Genomic DNA, 17,744 nt, shown 5'->3' on the forward strand with positions numbered 1-17,744 from the left:
ACAATCTGGAGGGATCTATGAGAAAGAACACATGCAGAGGAAAAACTGTGGGAGTAAAAACACCGAAGAAAAGCTATTGCTTGACTACAGGAGTTGAGGGGATATTATTGGGGATGTAGACTCTAAATGAACATCCTAGTGCAAATACCAACAACATTGGAATGGGTTTGGATCAAGGACACATGTAATACCCAGTGTAATTGCGCAGCAATGGGAGGGATGGTAGGTGGGGAGGGAGGAACTGAAAATGATTTTTCTATCCAAGGAATAATGTTTGAAATGGACCAAATAAAAAATTGTTATAAAATTAAAAAAAAAAAGAAATCTAGTGGCAGAGAATAATGCAAGACACTCTTTTTTGTTCACATTGGCTTAACAAAGTTAATGATTAAAATGTTCTAGATTTTCCCCACCATTGCCCTCTAGGATATCTATTTACATTTATATGGTTTTATCTCCAGTGTCCAAGGATGTTTTCCACTCCCATGTACTTCAATGTGGATTAATAATTGATTTGCTCCTATCTTAAGTGGAAGGTTCATTGGAAAGAAGGCAATCATTTTTGAGATTTCTTTTCATACAGGTCATACCCATGACATCAATATGAATTCACATAGTCTACAAAAGATGAAAGTCCTCATTTTGCTGCTTTCTGTAACATTTATCCATGCTGAACACAGAGGTAAGATTTTTAAAGCAGTGATCAGGAGCTGGAAATCTTTTCTGTGTATATATTCCATTTTTTAAAATCTGAAATAAATTTTAATAAAGAACAATGGGTTTTCCCTTTTTCAGAGATGCACAGTCAGTGCTTAATTGGATTTTAAATATTTAGAAGCTTTGTAATTAGGGTATGTGCTTTGTATAAGACATTGGAGGCAAAGTATCGGTTGTAGTTTTTTTATGTTGCTCTGACAATAGGGAGTGGTGTCAAACTCATGGGTTTCAACTATGAAATTTAACCAGATGGCTAACACAGTACCTATATCATTATGGTTATATGTTTGTTGAGTTTAAATTGACATGAATTCATAGGTCCAAGAAGATGCTAAATTATTCCTTAAGAAATTCATATTTCTGCAGAAAACTAGTGAAGATGGGTAATAGCAAATATGATCCAAAATGATACTAAGTATTTTTTCAAATAGCAATTTGTACCACATTCAGCTGGATCCTTTGTCTAGAAACCGAGAAAATGTTTCTGGACAGAAAGGTTTTAGGCAGTGGCCTAATGATATCTTTACCATGTGGGCAGCTGTGCAGTCCTTTTGAAAAATCTATTCAATTCCCTTATGACTGATTGCAATCAGTGGTTAGAATGGTTTCATATAAGGAAGATCCAAGTTCAAATCATAGCTTAGACATCTATCAGATGCCTGACTCTGGACAAATCATTTATCCCATTCAGGTTCAGTTTCCTCATCTATAAAATGAGGATAATAATACCCCCTGCCTTCTAAAGTTGTTCACTACAATCCTCATAGGATCAAATGAACTAAGACAAATTGAAAACTTTAAAGTGATATGTAAATGTTATCTACTTGTTAGGACCAAAATTAAAATAAATAATAACTTTGAATTGAAACAAAATTATTTACATATACATATATTTGTGCATGCTGTGTGTTTATATGTATGTATGCAAAAATATATTTTCATTGACATTCTTACCTTTATGCTATTTTTAAACTTTTAGCAGAAATTATATTATTAAAAGGATGTAAAGAAAAAACTTCATTCTGACTGATAAAATATTCTCTATTTCCCATTGCATTGCTTCTTTACCACCTTCTGAGTGATCTACATATCTTGGTTTTTCAGTTATGAAATTATTTTTTTATTCTTGCAGAGTTACTAAATAGAAGTTCAGAATCCATTTTAGGTAATATCCACGATGAAATGAGAATGGAGTTTGCCTTAGGAGTCATCTATTAGCCAATAAAACATTAAATATAATGAAGCAAATATTTATTAAACACCCAATCTTGGAAGAGCTTCAGACTAAGGACTAGGAGAGGACACAAAATGAAAATCAGATAGAGGCCCCTGACATCATGCAATTTATAGTCAAGAAACAGTATATATCCCCAGATGAATGCATTACCAAATAATTATTGAAGGAAGATGGAGTCAAGGCTTCATATGATGTGAAAGTGAATTCAAGAAAGTGAATGAATTCTGTGATCATCTGGATAAACTAGCCATTCAAGACAATGACAGAATTTATTCACTTTTTTGAAAGCTGTCAGAGCCAAGAGTAGTACCAGAATAGACCCCTCATGGTTAGTTCAAATTAAGATGGACCCATCCAGAAATAACCTACAGAGTATAAATGGCAGTGAAGGGTGTACTCTATATAATGGGTGACCTCTCCAGACACTTGCTGATTCAATATATACTTGATGGTTTCATGCCAGGATATTTCAGCACCAACTGTCCAGTGAGAAAAACCAGAATAGTCTATAATTCTAGGACAAATGGTAGATTGGATAGAGAGCTGTCCTCAAAATGAGGCAGACCTGGGTTCAAATTCTGTCTCTGATACATACTACCTTCATGATCACTTAACTTCTCTCTGAGGCATCTCTAATACTATAAATTACAGGGAAAGTATAGACCTGCACTGGATGAGAATATTTCTCTTCCAGAAAGTTCACTTATAGCAATGAAATCACAGATCAATCTCTACCCCCTATTTAATTCTAAATATTCCTAAAGAATATTTAGAGAGAGAGAAGGAAAGTATTTGATGAGAAGGGGATATTTGGTGTGTCCACCTTACATAAGTCCATCAAGAAGCAAAGTTTTAATTTTCTAACCCCTCACCCCCCAACATTCTTCCTCAGCCTGGAAATGTAAGGCGAATCTGCATAAAAGAATTTATTTTGAGAATTACCACACCTCATCCCCAGTAGAATCTGTAAAACTAGATACTACATCTACAAACTTATCCATGAAAGCTTTCCAGAGGCAAGAAGCAATTGCATATTCCCAATGACTTCTTGGAAAATTGGACATTCTCTTTTCTGGTTGAGTAATTGCCTATCCAACTTGTCATATTTTAACTGATTTTGTCAGCAAGTAGCAACAGTAGCAATAGAATAATTTCCATTTGGGTTCTGAAAGGAAATCTTTGAAGCCATTTCTATGTTATCTTCACCTTGACCTTTTCAAAACAGCCCTAGGACCTTGTTCCATTGTCCCACTGATTTGATCTATTAGATAGTTTCTCCGACAACATGGCCTTTTTACCAATTGCCTATGTAATTGCTGAGTTATCCCAGTTGTGAGCCTGAAAGATTCCCTTGAGTAAAATAAAAATGAAAACTACTTTGTTCTTTGCCAGGACACAAATAAGCAATTTCACACTCAGCAAAGAACCTTGTGTCCCTTCCCTACTGCATACAAGCATGCTCATGTTCCATAGGAGCAAAGGACCCCAGATTAAGTGTTACAAAAGCTCATTTTACAAATGAGGAAACTGAGGCTTAGGAAGACTTATTGACTCGCCAAAAGTCACATTGATAGTCAGTGTCTGAAGCTGGAAACTCAAGGAAAACTAAAGAGACAGAGGTTTGAGGATGATAAGCATTCTGGGCATTGGGGTTAGCCAGTATAAAGAATCAGAGGTAGACAATGGAGTACTCTGTTAAAGGAATTTCAAGAAAGCCAATGGTGCCAGATGATAGAAAGGTAGGAAGGGGCCATGTTTATAATATCTAAGACATCAAACAGGAGGCTATACTTTACCCTGGAAGTAGTAGGAAACCATTGGAATTTGAGCTCATTGAACAAGTAATATGATCAGATCTATGCTTTAGAAAAATCAATTCTTAATCCCTTAATTAGCAAAGTTGTTTTTGTTATGTTTTGTCATCCGTGTATGTTTTATTTCATTCAAGCTTGAACCATTGGATAGCCTCAACGTAAATGTGACTTCAAATAATATTGCTACTCTAACTATAGCTTTATTCCAAAAATTTCTTTTAACCTCTCCTTTTCTCCGTTTATGCCCTCTCTTTTGATGATTTCATTAGCTCTCATTGACTCAACTAGATGATTCCAACTCTACTATCTCTTGTGTGTTGTAATCTTGCAATTTCCACATAACTACCCATTATATATTTCCTACCAGGTATCCCCTGAAATCTCAAACTCAATGTTTCCAAACCAGAATTTATTCTTTTTCCACTTACACCTTCACCTAAAATTCCTTTTTTTCTGCTAAGGGCACAATCAGTTATCCCAGTTCTCAACCTTAGAGCCATACTTGGCTTTTCATTTTCCTTACCTCCCCATATAAAAGTATTTGCTCCAAGTCATATATATTCTCCCTTTATGACATCTTTAAGATACATCCTTTTCCATCTATTGTCACAGTTAGCTCAGGCCCCCATCATCTTTTGCCTGGACTACTATAATACTACAATGATAATTTCAATACTATGGTAATTACTATATTATATTGTTATACTGTGTAACTACAATAATAATTACAACAGTATATTACAATAATAGTTTTGCTTATTATATATCTCTCTCTTTTCTAACCATAGTCTATTAAGTTGCCAAACTGATACCCCTAATTCACAGGCTTGACCATGCCTCTTTACTCACTAAAACAATTTCAAAGGATTCATAATTCCTATATATTTTAGTTCTATATGTGTCTGGAGAGCTTCAACCCTCATTAGAGTCCCTTGAGCTACAAGTTAGACCATCCAATGGTTATTGTACATGTCTGCCCACATTAGTTTCTCTTGCTCTGTATCATTGTGGGGGGGAAACAGTTCAGGATCATAGCTTTAGATGTGGAAGTGACCCTAAAGTTTATCTATTATAACCCCTTCACTTTATAGACAGAGACACTGAGGCCCAACAGGGCTAACTGATTTATCTAAGATAATTCAAGTGGTAAAAGGTTGAGTTCAAATTTTTATTTATTTTTAAATGTTAAAAATCCTTACTTTGTGCCCTGGTAACAACTCCAAGACAGATGGGCAAATAGGATTTAGTAATTTGCCCAGGGTCACATAGCTAGGAAATGTTTGAGGCCAGATAAGAACCCAGGTCCTTCAGACTCCAGTTCTGGTACTCAATCTGCTATGCCACCCAGTTATACCAGAATTAGAAACCAGGTATTCTGACTCTAAATTGGGCCAAAATATGATGAGGCATCTGCTTGGTCCATTCTCATATTTATGTTTTCATTTTTGTAACAGTTGAAAAAAATTCCAAGCAGAAATAAAATTTAGAATTTAATACCTGCTAGGTGTCCCTCAGGCATGAGTAGAATGGTTTTCTCTTACTGTTACTGGCATTGCTCATATATAATACAGTTATTATAAATATCTTCCATGTTCCACTAGGGAAGATGTCATAATTACAAAGGCACTTAAAAAATTTAGTTACAATGTTTTCTACAGAATAATACTGAGAACTTATCAATTATTTTTAAAAAATCATTCAAAGGCAAGACTTTTATTAAAAAGAGTCCTCATTAAAAAAAAAAACCTGTTTATGGAGGAAAAATGCCAGCCATTAGATAAATAACTTTTTTAGACCCCAGTTATCATATGAAATGAAAATACATGATTCTTCTCAGAACTGCTTAATTTATAAAAATTGAACCAGCTTCACTTTTTACAACCATTGAATAGTACATAATTCTGGTGAGTTAGGGACTGGGCTTTTGATTTCACTGTATAAGGAGTGAAAAGTTGAAGAAGCCTCCTCCATCAGAGTAGGTCAGAATTTTCTCTCTTCCAGTCTTGGGCTTTCTTAGAGCATCAAAAACTTAAGTTATTTACCTTCCCCTATCAGAAGTAGATAAATAAAACCAAAAAATAAATCAGAAAAAGTAAGGATAGTGAATGAAGTACTAGAAAAATTCAATTGATATACAGAGAAAATTGGAATAGTGATAAAAAGGAATATATCTTCTTTTCATTAGCACATGGCACATATTCAAAGATCAACCATCTACTAGGGTATTAAAACATCACAAACAAATACAGAAAAGCAGAAACACTGAATGCAGCAGATCATAAAGCAATAAAATTAAAATTAATAAAGGGTTCATGGAGAGGCAAATTTAAAATTAATTGGAAACTAAATATTCTAATCCTTCAAAACTGGCAGGTAAAAGAACAAATCATAGAAACAATTTCTGATTTCATTGAAGAGAATAACAATGAGGACACAACATATCAAAATCTATGGGATACAGTCATGGCTTTACGAAGGGGAAAATTTATATCCATGGGTCCCTATATCAACAAAGTAGAAAGTGAAGAGATCAAGGAATTCGATTTGCAACTTAAAATACTAGAATGACAACAAATTAAAAATCCTCAGATAACAATGAAATTGGAAATCCTAAAAATTAAAAGAGAAATTAATAAAATTGAATGTAAAAGAACCAGTGAACTAATAAATAAGACTAGGAGAATGTTCTTTGAAAAAAACAAAATACATAAAGTAATGGTTAATCTAATAAAAACAAAAAGAAGAGGACCAAAAACAGAGAAAGAAAACTACAGATCACAATACTTCAGCAGGTTATCAGAAGGATATTCACACTGACCAGGTGGTATTCATACTAGGAATTCAAGGATGGTTTAATATTAGGAAAACCATTCACACAATTGACCATATCAACAAGCAAACTAACAGAAATCACATGATTATCTCAACAGATGCAGAAAAAGCCTTTGACAAAATGTAACACCCATTTTTATGTAAACACTAGAAAGTTTAGGAATAGAAGGACCATTTCTCAAAATAATAAAGTTTTTATTTAAAATAATCAGCAAATAAGGATGCCCATTATCACCACTATTATTTAATATTGAACTAGAAATACTAGCAGTAGACATTAGAGAAGAAAAAGAAATTGAAGGGATTAAAGTAGGCAATGAGTAAATTAAACTATTACTCTTTGCAGATGATATGCCATATTTAAAAGAATCCTAGAAATCAACTAAAAAGCTAGTAGAAATAAATAATAATTTTAGAAAAGTTGCAGTATACAAAATAAACCCACATAAATCATCAGCATTTCTATTTATTTCCAACAAAACCCAGCAGCAAGAGGTAGATAGAGAAACTCCATTTAAAATCACTCTAAACAATATAAAATATTTGGGAATTTATGTGCCAAGACAAACTCAAAAACTCAAAAACTAAACAACACAACTAAAAAACACTTTTGATACAAATGAAGCTAGATCTAAATAATTGGAAACCATTAATTGCTCATGGGTAGAATGAGCTAATATAATAAAAACAGTGATTCAAACTAAACTAATTTATCTATTCAGTGCCATACCTATCAAACTGCCAAAATTTTTTTATAAAATTAAAATATATATATATGTATATATATATATATATATATACATATATATATATAACAAAGTTCATCCGTAAGAACAAAAGATCAAGAATATCAAGGAAACTAATAAAAAAAAATGTAAAGTATGGGTCCCCAGTAGTACTAGATCTTAAACTGTGCTATAAAGCAGTGATAATCAAAATAATATAGTACTAAGCAAGAGTTAGAAGGGTACATCAATGGAGTAGACTATGTGTAAATGACCTGAGAAAGCTAATATTTGATAAATCCAATGATCCTAGATTTTCAAACAAGAACTCACTATTTGTCAAAAACTGCTGGGAAAATTGGAAAAAAGTATGGGAAAAATTAGGTTTAGATCAACATCTTACCCTCTATACCAAGATAAATTCAAAATAGGTAAATGACTTAAATATAAAGACTAAAAGTATAACCAAATTAGGTGAATATAGACTAGTATACCCATCAGATTTATGGGAAAAGAAGGAATTTAAGACCAAGCAAGAGACAAAGAACATTATAAAATGTAAAATAAATAATTTTCATTATGTCATATTATTATATTATGTTATGCTATGTTATGTTATGTTATGTCATGTCATGTCATGTCATATTATTATATTATATTATATTATATTGTATTGTATTGTATTATATTATATTATATTGTATTGTATTGTATTATATTATATTATATTATATTATATTGTATTGTATTGTATTGTATTGTATTATATTATATTATATTATATTATATTATATTATATTATATTGTATTATATTATATTATATTATATTATATTATATTATATTATATTATATTATATTATATTATATTATATTATATTATATTATATTATATTATATTATATTATATTATATTATATTATATTATATTATATTATACCAAGCAGTTTTTGTACAAACAAGACCAACGCAACCAAAATTAGAAGGGAAGGAACAAACTGGAAAAATTTTTCATAACAAAATTCTCTGATAAAGTTCTACTTTCCCAAATATATAAGGAAATAAAGTCAGACATAAAAGAAATCAAGACATTCTCCATTTATCAAATGGTCAAAGGATATGAATAGGCAGTTTTCAGATGAAGAAAACAAAAATATTAATAATTACATGAAAAAGTGTTCTAAATCCCTCCTGATTAGAGAAATGCAAATTTAAACAACTCTGATGTACCACCTTACACCTAGCAGACTGACCTATATGGCAATAAAGGAAAATAATAAATGTGGAAGAAGATGTGGTAAAATTGTGACACTAACACATTGCTGGTAGATTTGTGAATTGATCCAACCATTCTGCAACCATTTGGAATTATGCCCAAAAAGGCTTTAAAATATTGCATACTCTCTGGATTGTCCTGTGTCACTGCATTGCTGCTAGTAGAAAAGTCCATTACATTCAATTATACCATAATGTATCAGTCTCTGTGTACAGTGTTCTCCTGTTTCTGCTCCTTTAACTCTGCATTAATTCCTGGAGGTCTTTCCAGTTCACATGGAATTCCTCCAGTTCATTATTTCTTTAAGCACAATAATATACCACCACATCATATCTCAATTTATTCAGTCATTTTCCAATTGATCCTCCTCATTTTCCAATTTTTTTGCCACCACAAAAAATACAGCTATATATATTTTTGAACAAGTCTTTTTCCTTTGTATCTCTATGGGGTACAAACCCAGTAGTGGTATGGATGTGTTAAAAGGCAGACATTATTTTATAGCCCTTTCTGTATAATTCCAAATTGTTCCCCAGAATGGTTAGACAACTCCACCAGAAGTTTATTAGTGTTCCATTTTTGCCACATTCCCTCCAACATTTATTACTTTCCTTTTTTTGCCATATTGGTCAGTCTGCTAGGCATAAGGTGGTACCTCAGAATTGTTTTAATTAGCATTTCTCTAATCAGTAGGTATTTAGAACACTTTTTCATGTGCTTATTGATAGTTTTGATTTCTTCATATGAAAACTGCCTATTCATGTCCCTTGACCATTTGTCAATTGGGGAATGGCTTGATTTTTATACATTTGACTTAGTTCCTTATATATTTGGGAAATTAAATCTTTTTCAGAAAGTTTTATTATAAAAATGTTCTCCCAGGTTGCTGGTTTTTTTCTAATTTTGGTTGCATTGGTTTTGCTTGTACAAAACCTTTTTTATTTGATATAATCAAAGTCATTTCATTTTACATTTTGCAATGTTCTCTATCTCTTACTTGGTCTTAAATTCCTTCCTTTCCTATAGATTGGACAGGTATACTATTCTATGTTCACATAATTTATTTATGATTTCACTCTTTATATTTAAGTCATATACCCATTTTTAATTTATCTTGGCATACAAAGGGTGTAAGATGTTAATCTACACTTAATCTTTTCCATACTGTTTTCCAATTTTCTCAGCAGTTCTTGTCAAAGAGTAAGTTCTTGTCCCAAAAGCTTGCATCTTTGGGTTTATCAAACACCAGCTTGCCAATATCATTTTTGGTGGATTTGATAGGTATGGCACTGAGTAAGTAGATTAATTTGGTTAGGATTGTCATTTTTTGTATTAGCTTGTCCTACCCAGGAACAATTAATGTTTTTCTAATTGTTTAGATCTAGTTTTAATTGTGTGAAAAGTTTTTTTGTAGTTGTGTTTATGTAGTTCCTGTGTTTGTCTTGCCAGATAGGTTCCTAAATATTTTATGTAGTCTAGAGTTATTTTAAATGGAGTTTCTCTTTCTAACTCCTGCTGCTGATTTTTGTTGGAAATATATTTATAAATGCTGATGATTTATGTGGGTTTATTTTTTACCCTGCAACTTTGCTAAAGTTGTTAATTATTTCCATTAGTCTTTTAATTGATTTTCTGGGGTTCTTTATGTATCAATAGTTCTTTTATTGTTAATTTTATTAATCTCCTCTTTAATTTTTAGGATTTTTAATTTTGTTTTCATCTGGGAATTTTTCATTTGTTCTTTTTCTAATTTTTAAGTTGTGATTTATGGTATATATTATGTTATTTATGGTATATATATTATAAATATGTTATTTCCTCATTATATTCTCTTTAATGAAGTTCATAATTGTTTTTATGATTTGTTTTTGACTCATCAGTTTTGAAGAATTAGATTATTTAGTTTCCAATTAATTTTAAATTTGACTTTCCAAGTTAATTATAATTTTTATTGTTTTATGATCTGAAAATATTGCATTCATTATTTCTGCTTTTCTACATTTGTTTGCCATGTATTTATGACCTCGTACAGTCTTTGTATATGTACCATGTACTTCTGAGAAGGTTTATTCCTTTTTATCCCTGTTCAGTTTTCTCCAGATATCTATTTTTCTTTAAATAATAAAAATTTAATGTTATAAAATTATAAAGAAAAAGCTGAGCCTCAAAGAAGACATTTTTCCCTTCTCATTTTTAAGTTAATTTATTTAGTCAAGTAAGAACATTATTCCTCATTACAAGAATTATATTATTTCCCTTCCCCCCTCTCCCTACATGGGTATTACATGTGTCCTTGATCAAAACCTATTTCCATGTTGTTGGTGTTTGCATTAGGATGTTCATTTAGAGTCTACATCCCCAACCCTATCCCCCTTGGCCCATGTAATGAAGCAATTGTTTTTCTTCTGTGTTTCTATTCCCACAGTTTTTCTTCTGAATATGGATAGTGCTTTTTCTCATAGATTCCTCCCGGTTGTTCAGGATCACTGCATTGCCACTAATGGAGAAGTCCATTATATTCTATTGTACCACAGTGTATCAGTCTCTGTGTACAATGTTCTCCTGGTTCTGCTCCTTTCACTCTGCATCAGTTCCTGGAGGTTGTTCCAGTTCACATGGAATTCCTCCACTGTATTATTCCTTTGAGCTCAATAGTATTCCATCACCAACATATACCACAGTTTGTTCAGCCATTCCCCAATTGAAGGGCATACACTCATTTTCCAATTTTTTTTTTTTGCTACCAGAAAGAGCACAGTAATGAATATTCTTGTACATGCCTTTTTCCTTATTATCTCTTTGGGGTACAAACCCAGCAGTGCTATGACTGGATGAAAGGGCAGGCCATCTTTTATTACCATTTGGGCATAGTTCCAAATTGCCTTCCACAATGGTTGAATCAATTCACAACTCTACCAGCAATGCATTAATGTCCCAACTTTGCCACATCCCCTCCAACATTCATTACTTTCCTTTGCTGTCATGTTAGCCAATCTGCTAGGTGTGAGATGATACCTCAGAGTTGTTTTGATTTGCATTTCTCTGATTATAAGAGATTTAGAACACTTTTTCATGTGCTTATTAATAGTTTTGATTTCTTTAACTGAAAATTGCCTTTCCATGTCCCTTGCTCATTTATCAATTGGAGAATGGCTTGATTTTTTTGTACAATTGGTTTAGCTCTTTGTAAATTTAAGTAATTAGACTTTTGTCAGAGGTTTTATTTATGAAGATTGTTTCCCAATTGGTTGCTACCCTTCTAATTTTGGATGTATTGGTTTTGTTTATACAAAAATTTTTAATTTGATGCAATCAAAATTATTGATTTTACATTTTGTAATATTCTCTATCCTTTCCTTGTTCTTAAACTCTTTCCTTTCCCAAAGATCTGACAAGTATACTATTCTGTGTTCACTTATTTTGCTTATAGTTTCCTTCTTTATATTCAAGTCATTCATCCATTCTGAGTTTATCTTGGTGTAGGGTGTAAGATGTTGATCCAAACCCAATATCTCCTACAGAAGAGCAGAACTTGGATTAGGGTTTGGGGAAGTTCCTCACTTGAAGATCATTAAGTCAATGAAACTACAGGTACACACATAAACATTCACATTCTCACACTCATGCACACTATAAGTTGTTCATCTAACTATACTAAAAACTGAACAGTATTCCTTATCTCTGGGGACTATATTAGTTCTTCCTGCATGGGTATGATTGCATCACACTTCTAAAAGTGGTCTCTGGTACTCCAGAGAGGTTCTGTTGTGTACTGCTGGGCTTGATATAATCAGTACACTGTCATCCCCAAACAAGATTTCATGGAGAACCTCTCCTTTTCTAGAGAATCTCTCTTCCTCTCAGGAGCTCCCTTAAATCTTCTCCAGAAGTATGTTAAACACCCTTTGGTATCTCATCTGAAACTGTAATGATGAACTCCAAAAAAAGCCCCAGAGCAAATGATGATTATCAGAGGAAGTCCTGGAGTGAAACAGATGGACTGGCCAGAAAAGTTGTGAGAGCAAGGAATGACAGGTATACAACCACTTGGTCTCTACTGCTATCCTCAAAATGTTAGGAGAAAATGAGGAAGGACTCTAGCACATTAAGATGGTCCCTTTTGAGGAGCTTTTGGAAGGACATGCTCAAGAATCCCAAAGGATGGGCAGGCAGGCATGAATTGTTACATACCTACACCATTAGAAAGACTATAAAAATTGAGATCACATATCCATTGAGATTTGGGCTGAGGATCTTCTTTTTGCATTACATTCATTTCCAGATATAAACCTCCCCCAATTAACAATACTTGTAACACAGATGAAAAAAGGAAAAAAGAATATACAAAGACAATTTTGTCAAACTAAGCTGACATTATGGGTAATGTTCACCGGCCATAGTCACACACATTTCCAATGAAAAGAAGAAGGTATTTTATATTTTCCTTCTGAAGAGCCAAGGATGATTAGCATAATTATTTTTATCTTCCTGTTCTTTTAATTCATAATGGCTTAGTTATTGTGTATCTTATTTTCCTAGTTCTTTATGTATTTTTTTGTATTTACCTATCAGTTGATATGTGTTTCTGTGAAATCTTAGGCTCAACTCCTTTCTACAATTTCCCCCAAATTGATATGTACACCTTTTTAAAAAAAGTTTATTTATTTAATTAATTTAGAATATTTTTTCCATACTTACATGAATCATGTTCTTTCTCTGCTCTCTTCCCACCCTCCTCTCAGAGCCAATGCACAATTCCACTAGGTTTTACATGTGTCATTGATTAAGACCTATTTTCATATTATTAGTATTTGCAGTAGGGTGATTGCTTAGAGTCTACATCCTCAATCATATCCCCATCAAACCATGTGATCAAGTGGTTGTTTTTCTTCTGTATTTCTACTCCCACAGTTCTTTCTCTAGATGTGGATAGCATTCTTTCTAAGTTCCTCAGAATTGTCCTAGATCATTGCTGCTAATAGAGAAGTTTATTATATTTGATTGTGCCACAGTGTATTTGTCTCTGTGTATAATGTTCTCCTGGTTCTGCTCCTTTCTTTCTGCAAATTCTTGGAGGTCTTTCCATTTCACATGGAATTCCTCCAGTTCATTATTCCTTTGAGCACAATAGTATTCCATCACCACCATATACCACAATTTGTTCAGTCATTCCCCAATCGAAGGGCATCCCCTCATTTTCCAAATTTTTTTTGCCATCACAAAGAGTTCAGCTATAAATATTCTTGTACAAGTCTTTTTCCTTATTACCTCTTTGGGGTATAAAACTAGCAGTGCTATGGCTGGATTAAAGTCTTTTAATGTGCTTTGGGCATAGTTCCCAATTGCCTTACACAGTGGTTGGATCAATTCACAACTCTACCAGCAATGCATTAATGCCCCGATTTTGCCACATCCCCTCCAACATTTATTACTTTCCTTTGCTGTCATGTTAGCCAATCTGCTAGGTGTGAGGTGATACCTCAGAGTTGTTTTGATTTGCATTTATCTGATTATAAAAAGATTTAGAACACCTTTTCATGTGTTTATTATACTCCTTTTAATATGAAAGTTTACCTGCAAAAGAGAAAACACTTAACAAAAAAGGTACTCAGAAATACACATTTACCAAGAATTACTAGTTATACTTTTCTAGAGAATGACTTAAAAAATAAAATAAAAACACTTTATGAGATTGCCAAAAAGACATTTCACCTCATTTCTGAACTATCTTCCCTATAGTTCCATGTCTTCTGGAAAAACCAGGCTCATCATCTTGTTTATCTATGGTAGACAAGACTATCATCTTCTCCACTCTATAATTATTCTCCTTACCACACAGTTAGCTTGGACCAAGTTATTCAACATCTTGGTCTGATAAGACTGAACACATCTATATTAGTATTACTATCTAATCCCCTATAATCAGGCATAGAAATACAAGGCTAAATGAGACACCTAGAGGGTAGCTCAAGCTCACCTAGATGAGATGAGTTACCCTTCTAGTCTTAGCCTCAAATAGTGATATAATCTCCAGATAGGGAGGGGAAGGGAGAAGACAGGTCATTTCCCTTTAAAAACCTACTGAGTCATCAGTTTTCCAACTTTTTAGCCAATGGAAGGACTACTTCATCATTTCCAATGCTTCCATGTCTTTTGGCACAGATCTGAAGCAGAAAGGACAGTTTTGTACATTTTCTATGACTCCTGTAACATTTATATTCATTGTCTCTATTGGACAGATAAACAAGCTGAGACCTACATGTTTCAGGATCTAAGCACTTTGACCAAGGCCACATAAATAGGAAGTGCCAAGAGCCAGTGATTTCAGGTGCTCTGAACCCAATGCACTATACTGAGATGAGATCACTAAGGACTGGAGAGGGGAAGTCACAAAGATAAGGACTTTTTTTAATACATCTCTGTGTTAGTTCTTAAAATTAGATTGCCAAAAATCTCTCATGTTGGGGGATTTGAGGAAAGCCAAGGCAATTTTTAAAAGACCATAATAGGGGGCAGCTGGGGTACAATGGCGAACTAGATCTGGGAGGACCTGGCCTCAGACACTTCCTAGCTAGGTGACCCTGGGCAAGTTACATAACCTTGTTTGCCTAGCCCGGGTCCCTTGTTAGAGTATTACTAAAACAGAAGATAAGGATTTTTTTTAAAGGATCATCATAAGGCAATACAAAAAAAATTAAATCTGCTTTAATCTTTCATAAGACTAAAGCAATACAGGACATAATGTTACAAAATGTAGTTTAATGAATAAGATAGGTAAACACTGTTGGTTGATCGATCAGGATGAATTTACAGGATAGTCTCTAGGTTCATGTGATATTTACTCTGATCGTGTCAAAGTCCAGAAGATCTACTTTGTAACCAAAGGTCATAAAAAGGGATTTTTTTTAGTTCACTAGAAATTCCTTTAAAATGCCCTTTAAAAATATGAATCAGAGAGAATTCAAATGTCAAAATATTAATCATTAAATACTGTGCAATTAACATGAATGTTTATTTCCTTTTGTTCAAGAGAGAAAAATACTTTATGCTTTTGTCCTTGGCCTTAAAACCTGTATCATTTTTTTCATCCAGCAAACTACATCAAAGATGCTTCTTTCCTAAATGGGGTCTTTGGGCAAGCTTGAGAGATAAATGGTGCCATATCACACTCTGTAGGTCATCATGACAACAATGGTTTCCAGTTTTAATCCATATCTTGCTTTCCTCATCTCTCTCTCTCTCTCTCTCTCTCTCTCTCTCTCTCTCTCTCTCTCTCTCTCTCTCTCTCTCTCTCTCTCTCTCTCTCTCCCTTCTCCTCTTCCTCTCACAAATATATTCAAATATAACCTGTTATAATGTCATAATGGATATACACAAAATTTGTATGAAGTTGTGCAGTGAAGAAAATTGATTTTTATGCAAACTGTGTATAATGCAATTGACAAGAGAAATTTAACAGTCCAGAAATCATATAAAATTCATTATTAGATTATTAGATACTAAAGAAACATTGTTCAGGAACTCTAATCAAAGTCAATCTGGAAGTTGTGAAACTTTTCATTAATATATTGGGAGTGATTTAATATTAAGATTTTAAAAACATGTAACTTACGTGTTAAATTGAAAAGAAAGGAATACATTTTTTTCCCTCAGCAAAATATCCTTTTACTGGGAATATAGCCAAAAGCAGCCAAGAGAAGAGGAATAAGCCAATCCAACCTTGGACCTTTTCCAAAAGTAATTTAACCCCTTCCTCAGGCACAGGAAAGAGATCAAAAGTGTTGCAATTACCTAACACATATTAAGGGACTAATACAACAAAAAACATTTAAACTGGTAAAAGTTCTCAATTACCTTACCTAAACTTTAGAGATATAATTTGAAAGCCGTGAGAAGTCAATTGACAGCTAGAATAGACCTTGATCTGATAATAAGCTATATTAACAGGAGTTTATTTGAGCATGCTCAAATACCATAATTTCTATATACAACTATTAAGTAAAAATATGGTTCAGGTGGTTAGGATACATTTTTGAGAAAATATCTAGATTACCTTTTTACATCAACATGTCAGTCTTTCCTGTACATGCTTCTATGTAATCCATAATACATCCATGATATAAATTTAGGATTGCATTTTGAAAAGATAAGTATATTAATCCATCAAAGGAAATTGTTTAGAAAGGCTAGGATACAAACTAGCTAGAGTTAAACAAACATACACTGGCTAACAACCAGAAGCAGGTTTTTTTTTTTTTAAATTACAAATAATTTCATTGGTTACTGGAAAAAGGACTCCATTATCCACCTTTATGTATGGGAATCCACATATATTTTTGAAAACAAAGATCCTATGATTTTAAACATTACTATTAAAGATATTAATTTATTTTTATTAATTTTAATTTTAATTATTAATTTTATTAATATTAATTTAATTTTGAGTTAACCCATCTCATCACACACAACCCCTTTCTCCTGTTACAAGTTACCTGTTAACCCTCCCTTTTTCTACTGCAGTAAAAAGGATTCTTAGAGAACACTAAAAATTCGATCATAAGTAGGATTAGACTAAATTTAAACACACTTTAAGATAGGATAGAATAGTTTTCCACCAATATAGTGACATGTACATAAATAAAGCTTCTATGCAGCAGAGTTAGTAAGAACTTTACACTTATTTGAGGTAAATATGTGAACATGCAAGCAACCTGTTTCCAAATTATGATAATGATTGGAATTGGAGTTTTATTGATTATGGGTGAATTTTTTGTCCTTTAAGAAATAAATAACCACATCTATTATAATTTGCCTCTATTGATATCTGATGTTTAGTCTGTGCATGTATATATAATGTGCATGTATAATAATATATATATATAATAATAATAATAATAAATAAGATCTTTTCCTCTGCATTTCTAAAATTCAAATTGGTCCACAATTAAAATGTCACTAGTATTATTTAATTATTTACTAGGGATATATAATCTAATCTTTTAAGTTAAAGGTTGGAACCTTTAGGACACGTCCTCATCATGACTCGCACCCAAACAACAAGCTGTATGACACATACCAGCAGAAAGGCAATGAAGAGAATGCAGATACAAGAGAGACTGTGTTAAAACAGCAGCTCAGGATACT

The 17,744-nt window shown here is 32.7% G+C and overlaps 1 protein-coding gene across 1 annotated transcript in view; it reads left to right on the plus strand.

The window, feature by feature from the left end:
• The first annotated feature begins 524 nt into the window (after positions 1–524).
• The window catches only part of GC (GC vitamin D binding protein), a 55,572-nt gene continuing 38,352 nt past the window's right edge, over positions 525–17,744 (plus strand). The window contains exon 1 of the mRNA XM_007495659.3: positions 525–682. Within this exon, the coding sequence (XP_007495721.2) occupies positions 604–682 (79 nt within the window). The 5' untranslated portion in view covers positions 525–603. The remainder of the gene's footprint in view (positions 683–17,744) is intronic.

This window comes from Monodelphis domestica, chromosome 6 (assembly GCF_027887165.1).
Source record: "Monodelphis domestica isolate mMonDom1 chromosome 6, mMonDom1.pri, whole genome shotgun sequence".
NCBI classification, from domain to species: domain Eukaryota; kingdom Metazoa; phylum Chordata; class Mammalia; order Didelphimorphia; family Didelphidae; genus Monodelphis; species Monodelphis domestica.